The sequence below is a fragment of the Leptinotarsa decemlineata genome, unplaced genomic scaffold, assembly GCF_025532065.1.
Source record: "Leptinotarsa decemlineata unplaced genomic scaffold, Ldec_3_MD MMD2_tig00002082_RagTag_RagTag, whole genome shotgun sequence".
Classification (NCBI taxonomy): Eukaryota; Metazoa; Arthropoda; class Insecta; order Coleoptera; family Chrysomelidae; genus Leptinotarsa; species Leptinotarsa decemlineata.
Genome location: NW_027412573.1, coordinates 4483000 through 4494270, shown reverse-complemented (window position 1 = coordinate 4494270; position 11271 = coordinate 4483000). Strand labels below are relative to the sequence as shown.

At 35.2% G+C, this 11271-nt stretch overlaps 1 protein-coding gene and 1 non-coding gene across 2 annotated transcripts in view; both read left to right on the top strand.

Annotated features, from left to right (window-relative positions):
• The window catches only part of LOC111504951 (valine--tRNA ligase), a 73007-nt gene that overhangs the window by 25621 nt on the left and 36115 nt on the right, over positions 1–11271 (top strand). The window contains exons 7-8 of the mRNA XM_074176866.1: positions 4287–4515; positions 5401–5559. Coding sequence (XP_074032967.1) covers positions 4287–4515; positions 5401–5559 — 388 coding nt within the window. The remainder of the gene's footprint in view (positions 1–4286; positions 4516–5400; positions 5560–11271) is intronic.
• On the top strand, positions 3605–3676 carry TRNAP-UGG (transfer RNA proline (anticodon UGG)). Its single transcript has one exon. It is a non-coding gene; the product is annotated as a tRNA-Pro (tRNA).

Sequence of the window (11271 nt, the reverse complement as noted above, 5' to 3'; positions counted from 1 at the left end):
TGTATTTCTGTCTTGCTTTTTTTGGCCTAGACAACTTTCACACCGCTCATTTTTTTCGTAATTACATCAGCTTTAAGATGAAAAAATGAAAATATAATACTTTGAGCAAAAAAAATCGTTTAAAATGCAGAAAACTGAAAAATTGTACTTTTTTTCGTGATTTGTTTCATATTATGTAATTAAACGGTTTTGAACTAAAATACAGTTGAAAAATTTTTATTATAAAATATTTAGGATGCTTTGAATTAATTATCAAGGTTTTATAGTGGCAAATTGAACAAGTAAAATGTTAATATAACAAAGATGCAGGTAACCATACATTATACACAAGATAATGAGATAAAAAATTATCTTGATTTAATTAATTCTCGCTCTTTTACTTTGCGGCCCTGGTTGTTGATCTTGTTGTTGTTATTGTTCTTCTTCTTCTTCTCCTTCGTCTTGTACATTTTTATCGGATCCTTCTTGAAGATCAAGTTGCTCAGCAAAAACATTATCCGTGTCGTCAATTTGGGTACTTTGCATCTCGATAAAAAAAACGAGCGGTGTAAAAGTTGTCTAGGCCAAAAAAAAACCTTCTTGACTAACTTGAAAAAAATGCTTTTTTCCGAAAAACGCGAATTTCTCAGGAACTAATTAACTTATCGCAAAAAAATGCTACTCATTTGTGCTACTCAAATTTTCACAGTGATACGCTTTTTTTTTTCGTGAAATGAAAAATAAAAAACGAAAAAAGTGGATTTTCGCGTTTTACTCGAAAATTTTGAGGTTATGTGAAAAAAGTATGAGTACAAAAGTTATAGATTTTTTTATTATTTACAACTTTCTTATTGAACTTTTTTCTCTAAAACAACTATTTTGGCCGCAAACCGCGAAAAACCTTTTTTCACCCCCACCCCTCCGCCCCTGCAAACATTCAGCTGTTGAATTTCTGCCCTAATATTACTGACTACCTTTCCAACCCATTCCCGTTGAGTTTGCCCTGTAAGGAATTTTTTCCTAAAAAAAATATAGTACGCCTGGCCTATTTGAACAAACGACGTATTTTGCATTGATGTGTATTTTATCACAAAATTCTACTCACAAAAAAACCTTCATATCTCTACTCAAAAATTCAGAAGCGTTCTGAAGCACACAACCTAAATGTCCGGTTTCGACAGAAATTATTTGTACCCATGCACAACACTTCGCTTTACCGATCTTGCTTCTCCTATGGCATTGCTAAAATCTACAATTGTATCCCTGATGATTTCAAAACCTTGTCAATCTTTAATTTCTAGAAGAAGGTTAAAGGTCTCCTGCTGAATGGTACTTAACAATAGACTTCTTATTATATTGATGAACTTATGTGAAATTCATTGCACTTGTGACATAATTATTATATTTATTTATATTGATATGTAAATTATTTTTCATTTGTACCATGTTTATGAGTAGGTATATTTTTTTTTTTCTGGAGGGACCAGGAGCGAACGATGCCATTTGCTGCTCATTATTAATTAACCTTGTTCTCTGTAACTGCTATTTGTGTAGCAATTAAAAAATTTATTATTATTATAAGTCGTTGATATACAATAAAAAGAGGGTTGGAGACAATATGGATCCCTGGGGAACACCAGCGTTGATGGTGAAAGTACTCGAGAGATATCTATCGACGACTACTTACAGGGAACGTTCTTTTAGGAAGCTGGAGAGCCAAACACAGAAATGATCCGATAAGCCATAGCAAGTAGACTACTATACTTTTTCTATGACTAACAACAACAATATTTTAAAATCAGATTCAGTGAATACATGAATGAAGAAGATTGGTTCTATTGTTAATATATTTTGTTGAAATGGTTATACTGCTTTCATGTTAATTGACACAACTTAAAAAAAACACGTAAAACTAAGTTTTTTGTAAGAATAAGAATATTGTATGTCAACAATATAAAACAATATAACAAAAATTGTATTGAAAGTGAAAATCATCAAAATCTCGAGTTGTTTCTGAAGATTTTCGAAAGAAACTCTTCGTTGAATCGGCCAAGATAAGGAATTCAATTCGCGATTTTTCGACGTAACCGCCACACTTGTAGTTGGTATTTCTCTTCTCGAAACTCCATTTTCGATAAAATCAGACATTCAACCACAGAAACATCCCTGAATCAACATGTTCTGAAACGTGCCTTCCGTGCAAGCAATATACCTTGCCGCCAGTGCACTAAATCGAAAATCAATACGCTAAACTACCTCATTTGACTCTCTTTTTCCTCACATGTCATAAGTTCTGTCTTTTAAGTAGGTCGAAATTTGAGCCAAGAATAGGATGACATTTTTTATCGCGTACGAATGAGATTGCTGAAGAGAATTAGCATGAGCGGTTCGATTTCCCATTTCAAAGGGTGGATAAACCAGAAATGAAAATGTCTTTGATGGGAGAGATACATGGGTCTGTTCAAAAAATAAGGTGAATTTTCACCTGTTAGGAAGTCCAAAGACAAAGTCGAGAATTCGGAAAAGTCTGGAATTTAGGAAATTAATTTACGATGTAGAATATGGACAGACAAAAAGATATATTGAAATAAGATATAAAGAACACTCAGCACACTCAAAATATGGAAGACCTGAAAAATCAGCAGTCGCTTATCAAATTTTGCAACGAAACCATTCCATAGACTTCAGTTCATTAAGATTAGTTAAACAAGTTAACAACAACAGGCATCTAGATGCCTATGAGAGTGTAAAAATAAGTAAACATTATAATATATGAGTAACGATGGTACACCAATACCTAATACTATATATCTTTGTTGAATAGTCGGAGAAGTGGTTTTTTTGCCTGATATCAACCACCTTCAAAATGTCTAGTTAATCTACCTTGGATACCTAGACAGGAGATTATCTTAACTGTTGATTTTATGAAAGAGACTCATTTATTTATTGGACAATTCATCGAAAACAAAAAGTTTGCCACTAATTTCTTATTCAAGGATTAATGAAAATTGAATCAAATTCATTTAAATATTTTCTTCATCACGAATAATAATAGATCAGATGAGTAAACTAATAGTTATGTTCAATGTGTATCTATACGACACTCCATCTTCTGATGATGCTAAGTGAATCAAACTGGAGTGATATTCTTTTCGATATTTCCTTTATGAACAGCAATAATAAGTCTGGCTCCAAATTAGAGCCCTGGAGTAGAAATAAAGCGAAAGTAGAAAGTGATGAAAGGCTTTTCTAATATCAGTGCATATGACATCAACTTGTTCCGTTGAATCGAGATTACAAAATATAAAGTCCGTGTTAAACTCGCCATATATGTTACTTGATCTTTTGGACATGAATCCATGCTGATTTGGTGTTATTGTCATTATCTTAGAGTTGAATATTTGCGAAACAGTTGTTTTTCAATCTGAAGACGGTAGATTTAAATCTCTAAAACTCTTTCTTCTATGAGCAAATATACTGATTTTATGCAGTAAATTACTGGGGTAAACTAGAAGTTTGCCCTTATTTCTATGCCTGTATAAAGTTCCCAATATCAATTTTTATTCTTCAGATTATGGAGAGTCAATCCTCAGAAATTATTCAATTTCAATATTACTAGTATGGCGGCTCAATGGTCTAGGGGTATGATTCTCGCTTTGGGTGCGAGAGGTCCCGGGTTCAAATCCCGGTTGAGCCCATTTTTTTTTCATTTAGATTCGATGTCATCAGATTGATATGAAGTAAACTGACAATTGACATAGTTGCAGTCATTTTTTCAATCGGATAAGCAGATATTTTCAATTTCATTATTGTGAGTAAGAGAAACATGGTTTACCTACAACAATCAGGAATTAATGTTTTATTGATATTTGGAAAAAGTATTAAATTGATTTTGAAAAATGATACGATGGTAAAAACTTAGGATGGGATGTGTAATCTAAAAGCTAATGACTGATTTGTAGGGGATACTTTGAACATTCAAAATGTCAAAACGTTAATGGATCTGAAATTGCGCAAAAACATGAAATTTGCGGTTATTTCATTATTGCGCCGCATATTTATTTGCAAAAAAGTTCTAATGGCGGGCCACCAACTCATTACATATCTAGATCAAATACTCTTACTGTCTATCGCAGTAGTAGACGAAACGTCAGACATCACTTGTTACCCAGAAAGGGATACCAACTTTTTGTTCAAATGATGCTATTATACATAAATTCAAAAATTGAAGGGTTCGCTCTTTGTAGTATGCGTATCTAACCAGCTTTTTTCGAACCTGGATAAAACAAAATACTTTTTTATTTCAGGAGCTGTCAAAATTACTCCTGGACACGACCATGCAGACTTTGATGCTGGAAAAAGACATTCTCTGCCTGTTTTGCAGGTGATTGATGAGAGCGGCCGACTCACTGTATCTTGCGGACAATTCCAAGGACTTCGCAGGTTTGAAGCGAGAAAGATCGTCCTTGCAGAGCTAGGAAGATTGGGATTGCTCAGAGGCAGTCACGACCATCAAATGATTCTACCAATTTGCAGGTTGGCGAAAAACTATTTCCTTGCTTTTGGTTCATTCCGTATCAAATCAGCACACTTAGAAATGTAACTTCTGAGTTGAATCCACTTGTTTTGGCCCACGATTGTTTTATCGTGAGTATGAAATGCTCAATCCATACAAGAATTACAATAACTCTTGCCAAAAGATAGGATAAGAAAAAGGGGTTTTAGATTTCGCTATTGTAGGGATAAACAAAGGTTTGAATTAACATAGGTAGTAGAGATCATAATATATAATATCAGACAATGCGAGTCCGAACTAATGAAATTCATCATGAAACATTGTCAATCAAAAAGTCGAAATATTTCTTGAAAATTTGGTGAAAAAACCCCCTATATATTGCTTGTTATATAAAAGGAAATAGAAGGATAAACAAAGTTATATCTGCCCCAATGCTCAATTAGGAAACGAGCAATTGCAATTCGAGTAGATGTCTGTAAATGACCGTAATTCTAAAAAAAGGTTCATCAAAATCTGAGATTTGATAGGTGTGTTGATTTTACATGGAATGACCCCATTATAGAGTAAACTTCATAAGATTATACAGTTTAACGTTGTTTTTCAAAAATATGTTCGTTGATCTCCTTCATGGTCTTCTAAATTCTTTTTGAAGAAATAGGATTTTTGTACGTAATCGTTATTCATTCTCAATCTACAAAACAGTATAACACAAAATTAAAAAAAAAAACATCGGTAACTATATGGAAATTTAAAAACACTAGGAAATGTTGATTCATTTTATTTACACCATCAATCTTATTCAGAATTTGTGTCCGGCATGCATAACATCCGACAAAATTCTGCACATTCACCAACTACTCTCCCTCTATCATCATCCAACATTCTCAATACTGCGTCATTTTCAGCCGATCAAAGGACGTCATTGAATTGTTGGCCCGACCCCAGTGGTTCATCAATTGTTCCGATATGGCCGCAAGGGCGTTAGATGACGTTGAAAAGGGTAGATTGACAATAGTGCCATCGCGATTCGAGAAGACATGGCACGGTTGGCTGGAAAACATACGGTAAGCAAATTCCTCCCGGCAGTTGTCTCCCAATGGATTGTAATCGAATCTGTCATCATGTGGGAATGCTCAGTAATCGGAAATGTACGGGATGTTTTCCGATGACATTTTGTGTTGGAGGTAAATTGCAGGGTAATGACAATGAAATGTTCGTGTCCATGGCCCTGCAAACTTTCTGCAAAGCTATCTACTAGACGTAATTTTAACACACAAACTCCACACAAACTCCACACACAAACTCCCTCAGACCAGTAGTACCATTCCTAACAGCTCTATCGTTTAAAATTTCCGAATTCTTCATAAATACTATGAAAAGCTTCACCAAATTATCACTTTCGTTCAGTATCGAAAACTAGCAGGAACTGATAAAAAATATCTCGAATATCCAGCTTCCACCTAATTCCAAAAAGGTTTCGTTTGATGTCACACATTTATTCTGACGCATTCCTCCAGAAGATTTCTACATAGACTCATAGATTGAAGGCTATTAAAAAATCATACAAACTCTTCAATTCATTCTGATATCCTTTCACAATTGAAAGTATGTCTAAACCAAAATTATTTCGAAGTCAATAACAAGAAGGCTTCGTAGTGGTAATCCTTCAAGTCGGAAACATCGACAGTTACAATCATATTTTCAATACGAAAACAAACTTCAATACGATAAACTTTCAAGGCCTCGCAATAAAGAAAATATATATCAAAAATGAGTTCACAATTCACCACAAGTCAACCCTTACAAACACAACCTGTCAATCATTCCAGTCACCCTCATCAACAAATATTAGCAGCTAACCATAACATGGTCCATAGACTTGTCAGTTACTCGACAGGGTAACCATTATCATGGTGAATCCGCTTGTTTTGTTTTCGACCTTTTTTTCGCAACCAAGTATTGCCCATCCTTTACACTTGGCTGTACCGTACTGACGAAGGCTAAATAGCCAGAAACACGTGTCTACGGTTTGCCCACTTTCATGTGAGTGCTTGTACAAAAAATTCCTCTTCATTGATAATACCATATCCACTCAATATCCCTTCTTTCATGTTTGATTTATATATATATATATATATATATATATATATATATATATATGAATCCAGAATGAAATAATTCGTGGACACAACACTCAAAAAATAGGGGCAAACCGCGGACACGTGTTTCTGGCTATTGGCCTCATTAGCGCGGTGCAGCCAAGTGTAAAGATGGGCAACACTTGTTTGCCGAAAGCAGGAAACAACACATACGCACGGAGTCAACAACAGAAGCCAACCGCACATTTGTGGTTCCAGTTAGAAGACCTAGAATTCCTAGGCTACATCTAACATGACCACGTAGACAGCTATAGCTACCTGCGTGACATCCGGGTCCAGTGTAAAGATGGGCAACACTTGTTTGTTTGATTGGTCAAACCACCGACACTGACATAAAAACTTGGCAAGTTGACTTGGGTGTCACACCAATAGGTGGTTCCACTTATGTTTCGTTTGCATTTAGGCAGCTATTTTTTATCAAGTACTTTCTTGGTTTTTTCTCATTTTGTCTTCAATCGAGGACCGCCTGCCCGGTACTGACGATGCCCAATAGGCTGAAACAGCTGTATACCGGTGGCTCTTAAATTGAAATCAATATGGGAATGATCAAAGAGTACGTATCTATTTATTATATATATATATATATATATATATATATATATATATATATATATATATATATATATATATATATATATATATATATATATATATATATTACAATGTAGGTTTTCACGGATGGTAGAATATGATGTGTTGTTTTTCCGGGTGTTCATCCGTTGTGTACTATTCGATAGTCGACGTTTCGCCATCATCTCAGATGGCATTATCAAGACGAGTTACTGCTTCGCTTCGAGAGGAGTTACACCATATATATATATATATATATATAATATAAAATATATAATATAAAATAATAAAAATTTCTTATAAAAAAATGTAGTAAATGCGACGACTTCTCTTCCTATTGTATCAACTGAAATATTTTACCATTGATTGATGTATTAGTTAACCAAACTCCACTACATTCGAATGGCGTCTGCATCAATGAAAACTGATCCCTGGACTCTGAAGTTAGTGATCATTGGTTTCGAGAATCGCCTGCCCCGAGAAGGCGTAATGAACTACATTTTCAAGGCAGGCCTTCGTGATCTTGAGATTCAAGAGTTGACCATGAAGTTCAATATTCAAAACCAACATTTTGGCAGAGATGTTTAGGTTTCAATAAAATCGCTGCTCATCATTCTCTACAACGTATTTAATAACATCCAGAGATCTTAAGTGTGTCATCTCAAGTGGGTTATCGGTTCACCCGATAACTACCGGATAAACTTACCGGTGTTTTCGGCTTCAATTATTTATTTTTGATATGTGGAGAACTACTGATGACCTTACAGGCTCAATATAGTATCATGATAATTTGTAGATACTCCAAAAGCAAAAGTCCATGGTCTCCGTGTTATCGGGGAAATTATGGGATATGGGATTCAAACTTCTATGGAGACGTGCCATTCCCAGTTCTTCAAATCAATTTGCTACAGCTCCTTCTGATACCACTTGCTCCTTCTGATTCCACTTCACTGCCCCGAAAAAATAGAGCAAGTGCATATGGTGCAGGATGCTTGAAAATACTGCCGAAAATTTCTGGAAAATGGAAAGGTCACGGATTGTGGAGGCTATAGAAATGTAATGTTACTTACAAATTAAGAGTCAATTCAAAAGTAGATCTGTCTGAAATCTGTTACCATGTTACGATTGCGCACGGCTGGAATAATTATCGAAGTAGGAATGGGTCAATTGAGGCTGACTATGACGAGAAGCGCTCACTGCGCAAACTTTGCTGCAGGCAACCAGCGATGCAATTGAACCTAGGTTTGTGAAAACAAGTATTTGTTTAGTATGAACGAATTGGAACCATAGAAACTCTTCAAAAAGCAACATATAAACATTGTTAATTATCAGACGATAGAAATACGTCATCAATCGGCCATATAATATTATAAATTGCTGACAACTATCGTTTGTATATCCTCTCCTCGATGTATCGAGAATAAAATAAAACAGAACACAAAGTCAGATGTTACAAATGCAATACGCATATATACAGACGGCTCAGAAACCAAAGAAGGCTCAGGATGTGGAGTGCACTCCAGATCACTAAGCCTAAGTATTAAGTGGGGAATGGGAAAAAATACCAACGTGGTTCAAACAGAACTAGCTGGTATCTCAATCGCCACAAAAGAAATTACCAAGAATGGAAGAAGAAAACATAACAATATGCACTGACAGCAGACAAGCCCTATTAGCCTTAAACAGACGTGTTACCTCAGGGCTAGTACTAGAGTGCCACCAATATTTAGCCAAAGCCTCGGTAGATCATAACATTATCCTGGTGTGGATTGAAGAGCCCGACAGGAGAAAAGGTAATCGCATTGCCGACTCTTGAGCCAAGGAAGCGGCTGGACTAAGAATTTTAGGATCCAGTGGCACCTACGGCTTGATAACTTCGACAATTGCGGAACTAGCCAAACGTTACACCCAATTCCTGAAGAGCTGGAATGATATCAAAGGATGCAATCTTGCCAAGATCACCTTGGGCGACCTTGGGAAGCTGGCGCCGAAGAAATATCTGGCGATGACCAGGAAAAATCTACTCTTTACACTAGGATTTCTGACTGGCACTGTCAACCAAGAAAACACCTCCATAATATAGGGCTAGTGGACATACCTCTATGCAGGATGTGTGAACAGGAAGATGAACCTACCAGACATGTCCTATACGAGTGTCCAGAGTTATCGTCAATGTGCTTGGCGAGTCTTGGTCTACACCTGCCAATATAAAGGAGATGCCTTCTAGTGATATTTCCACCTTCCTGGAAAGGAATGGACGATGACCTAGGAGAAAAACTCCTCGAGAGGATGTAGAATGGGTCACATGTGGCCTACACTCACCCTTCCTACTCTACAGATACAGAAAGCTTCGGCCAAATTCAGTTCATCCGAGAAACAAAATGATATGTCTATCACCCTCTTTGTGGCCACGAATCATACAAGGGGTGTTTGCTCTAAAAATAAATACAAATTTTCGAGTTCTAGAAGTCATCTGAAATAACACACATAACCGCATTTCTAAAATTTATTCACGCAAGGATATCAAATATCCTTGTCATCTCTATTTGTGAATGAGTTTATGTAAACGTTTATCACTTGTATAAGTCCCCCTGCGAAATAATTCATATTTATTAAATTGTTCTCTCAAACGTTCAAATGAAATTCGTCGTCGCTCGAGTATACAACTGTCGTCTTTACAATATTCAAATATGAAAGACCGCGTTAACATGTTGTAACACGCCGCTACAAAGAGCTTTGAGGCCCTTCCAGAAAGATCCTTTGTGTTCTTGATTCTCGGTAAACAAATTCAGTTTAATGCAAAGAAACACGGAATATTCAAACGTTGTGATATTTCAGAGAAATTAAGAATTTCAGGTAATTAGGAAGAAGACACGAGACCAACTAATCAGTTAGAAAGTAGGCAGTCTGAACCCCAAAGTGTTGAAAGATTTCAAGTTATCCAAAAGAAAGTAATCAATAGGGGAACTGGAACCTCTGGCGTAGAATGAATCTAGAACAAGCACTGTTCCCAAACACTAGAAATGCAATACTCTTCTCGACGCGCGTTCCACCAATCTCAAAAGCGTATTCAGGAGATGAAACACACTCAATGAGAGTATGTTAACAATACGGAATAATCGCTTGGGGTAATCGCAACGAAAATACCATGAAGATTCAGAACGACCACAGAAACGTATTTTAAAAATAGTTCATTGTTAACTACAAATTTCCAACCGATGAACTCTATGGTATTTCTGAAATGTGTGATCCAAACAAATTCATGCAAAAATCCTGATTATATGTAATCTACAACTTCATGTATATGTACAACTTCTCAGAAAATGAAGATAGGGAAACGTGTAACTGGAATAATATTAAATTGCTGACGTTTACGAAAGAAGAACCATTTCTGATCTATTACAAAGATGATTTTGAAAAACTCAACGTCAGAAACAAAAGAAAGAAAATGCCGACACAACAATTGGAACTTAAAAAACTGAATTCGAAAAGAATTGAGATAAATATTTACGCTGCTTTTCAACAATCTTTATTTAAAAATGAGTAAAAAAAACCTATTAAAACAAAGTTTTTACAACAAATCTTACTCGTCGTTATTAATGACTAATTAAAAAGATATTTTTTGTTATGTTATATTAGGATGTGATTTTTATTTTCTGTTTAAAATTGTAACTCTTTCATGTGATTCTCAGTTATCAAGAGTTTTGACTTTGAACGTTATTCTTCATTAACAAGTTTAAAGATATATTTTGTTTTGTTATCAAAGTATGTGAATTTTAATTTAAAATTTGCGAAAGTAACTCTTTTATGTGATTTTCAATCACTATGTTTGCTAAATTGATTAAACATCAGATTTTTTAGTTTGTAAGCATAATGTGAATTACGGGTAATCAAAGACTACGTTTCTAAAATAATTTGTTATTTGCTAGTCAAAAGTGGCAATTAGTTACTACAACCTCATTAATGATGAGGTTTGAATGAAAAGTTATTAAGACTGTTGTAAACACTTATAATAATAATAATAGTAATACAATGTACAACAATGAC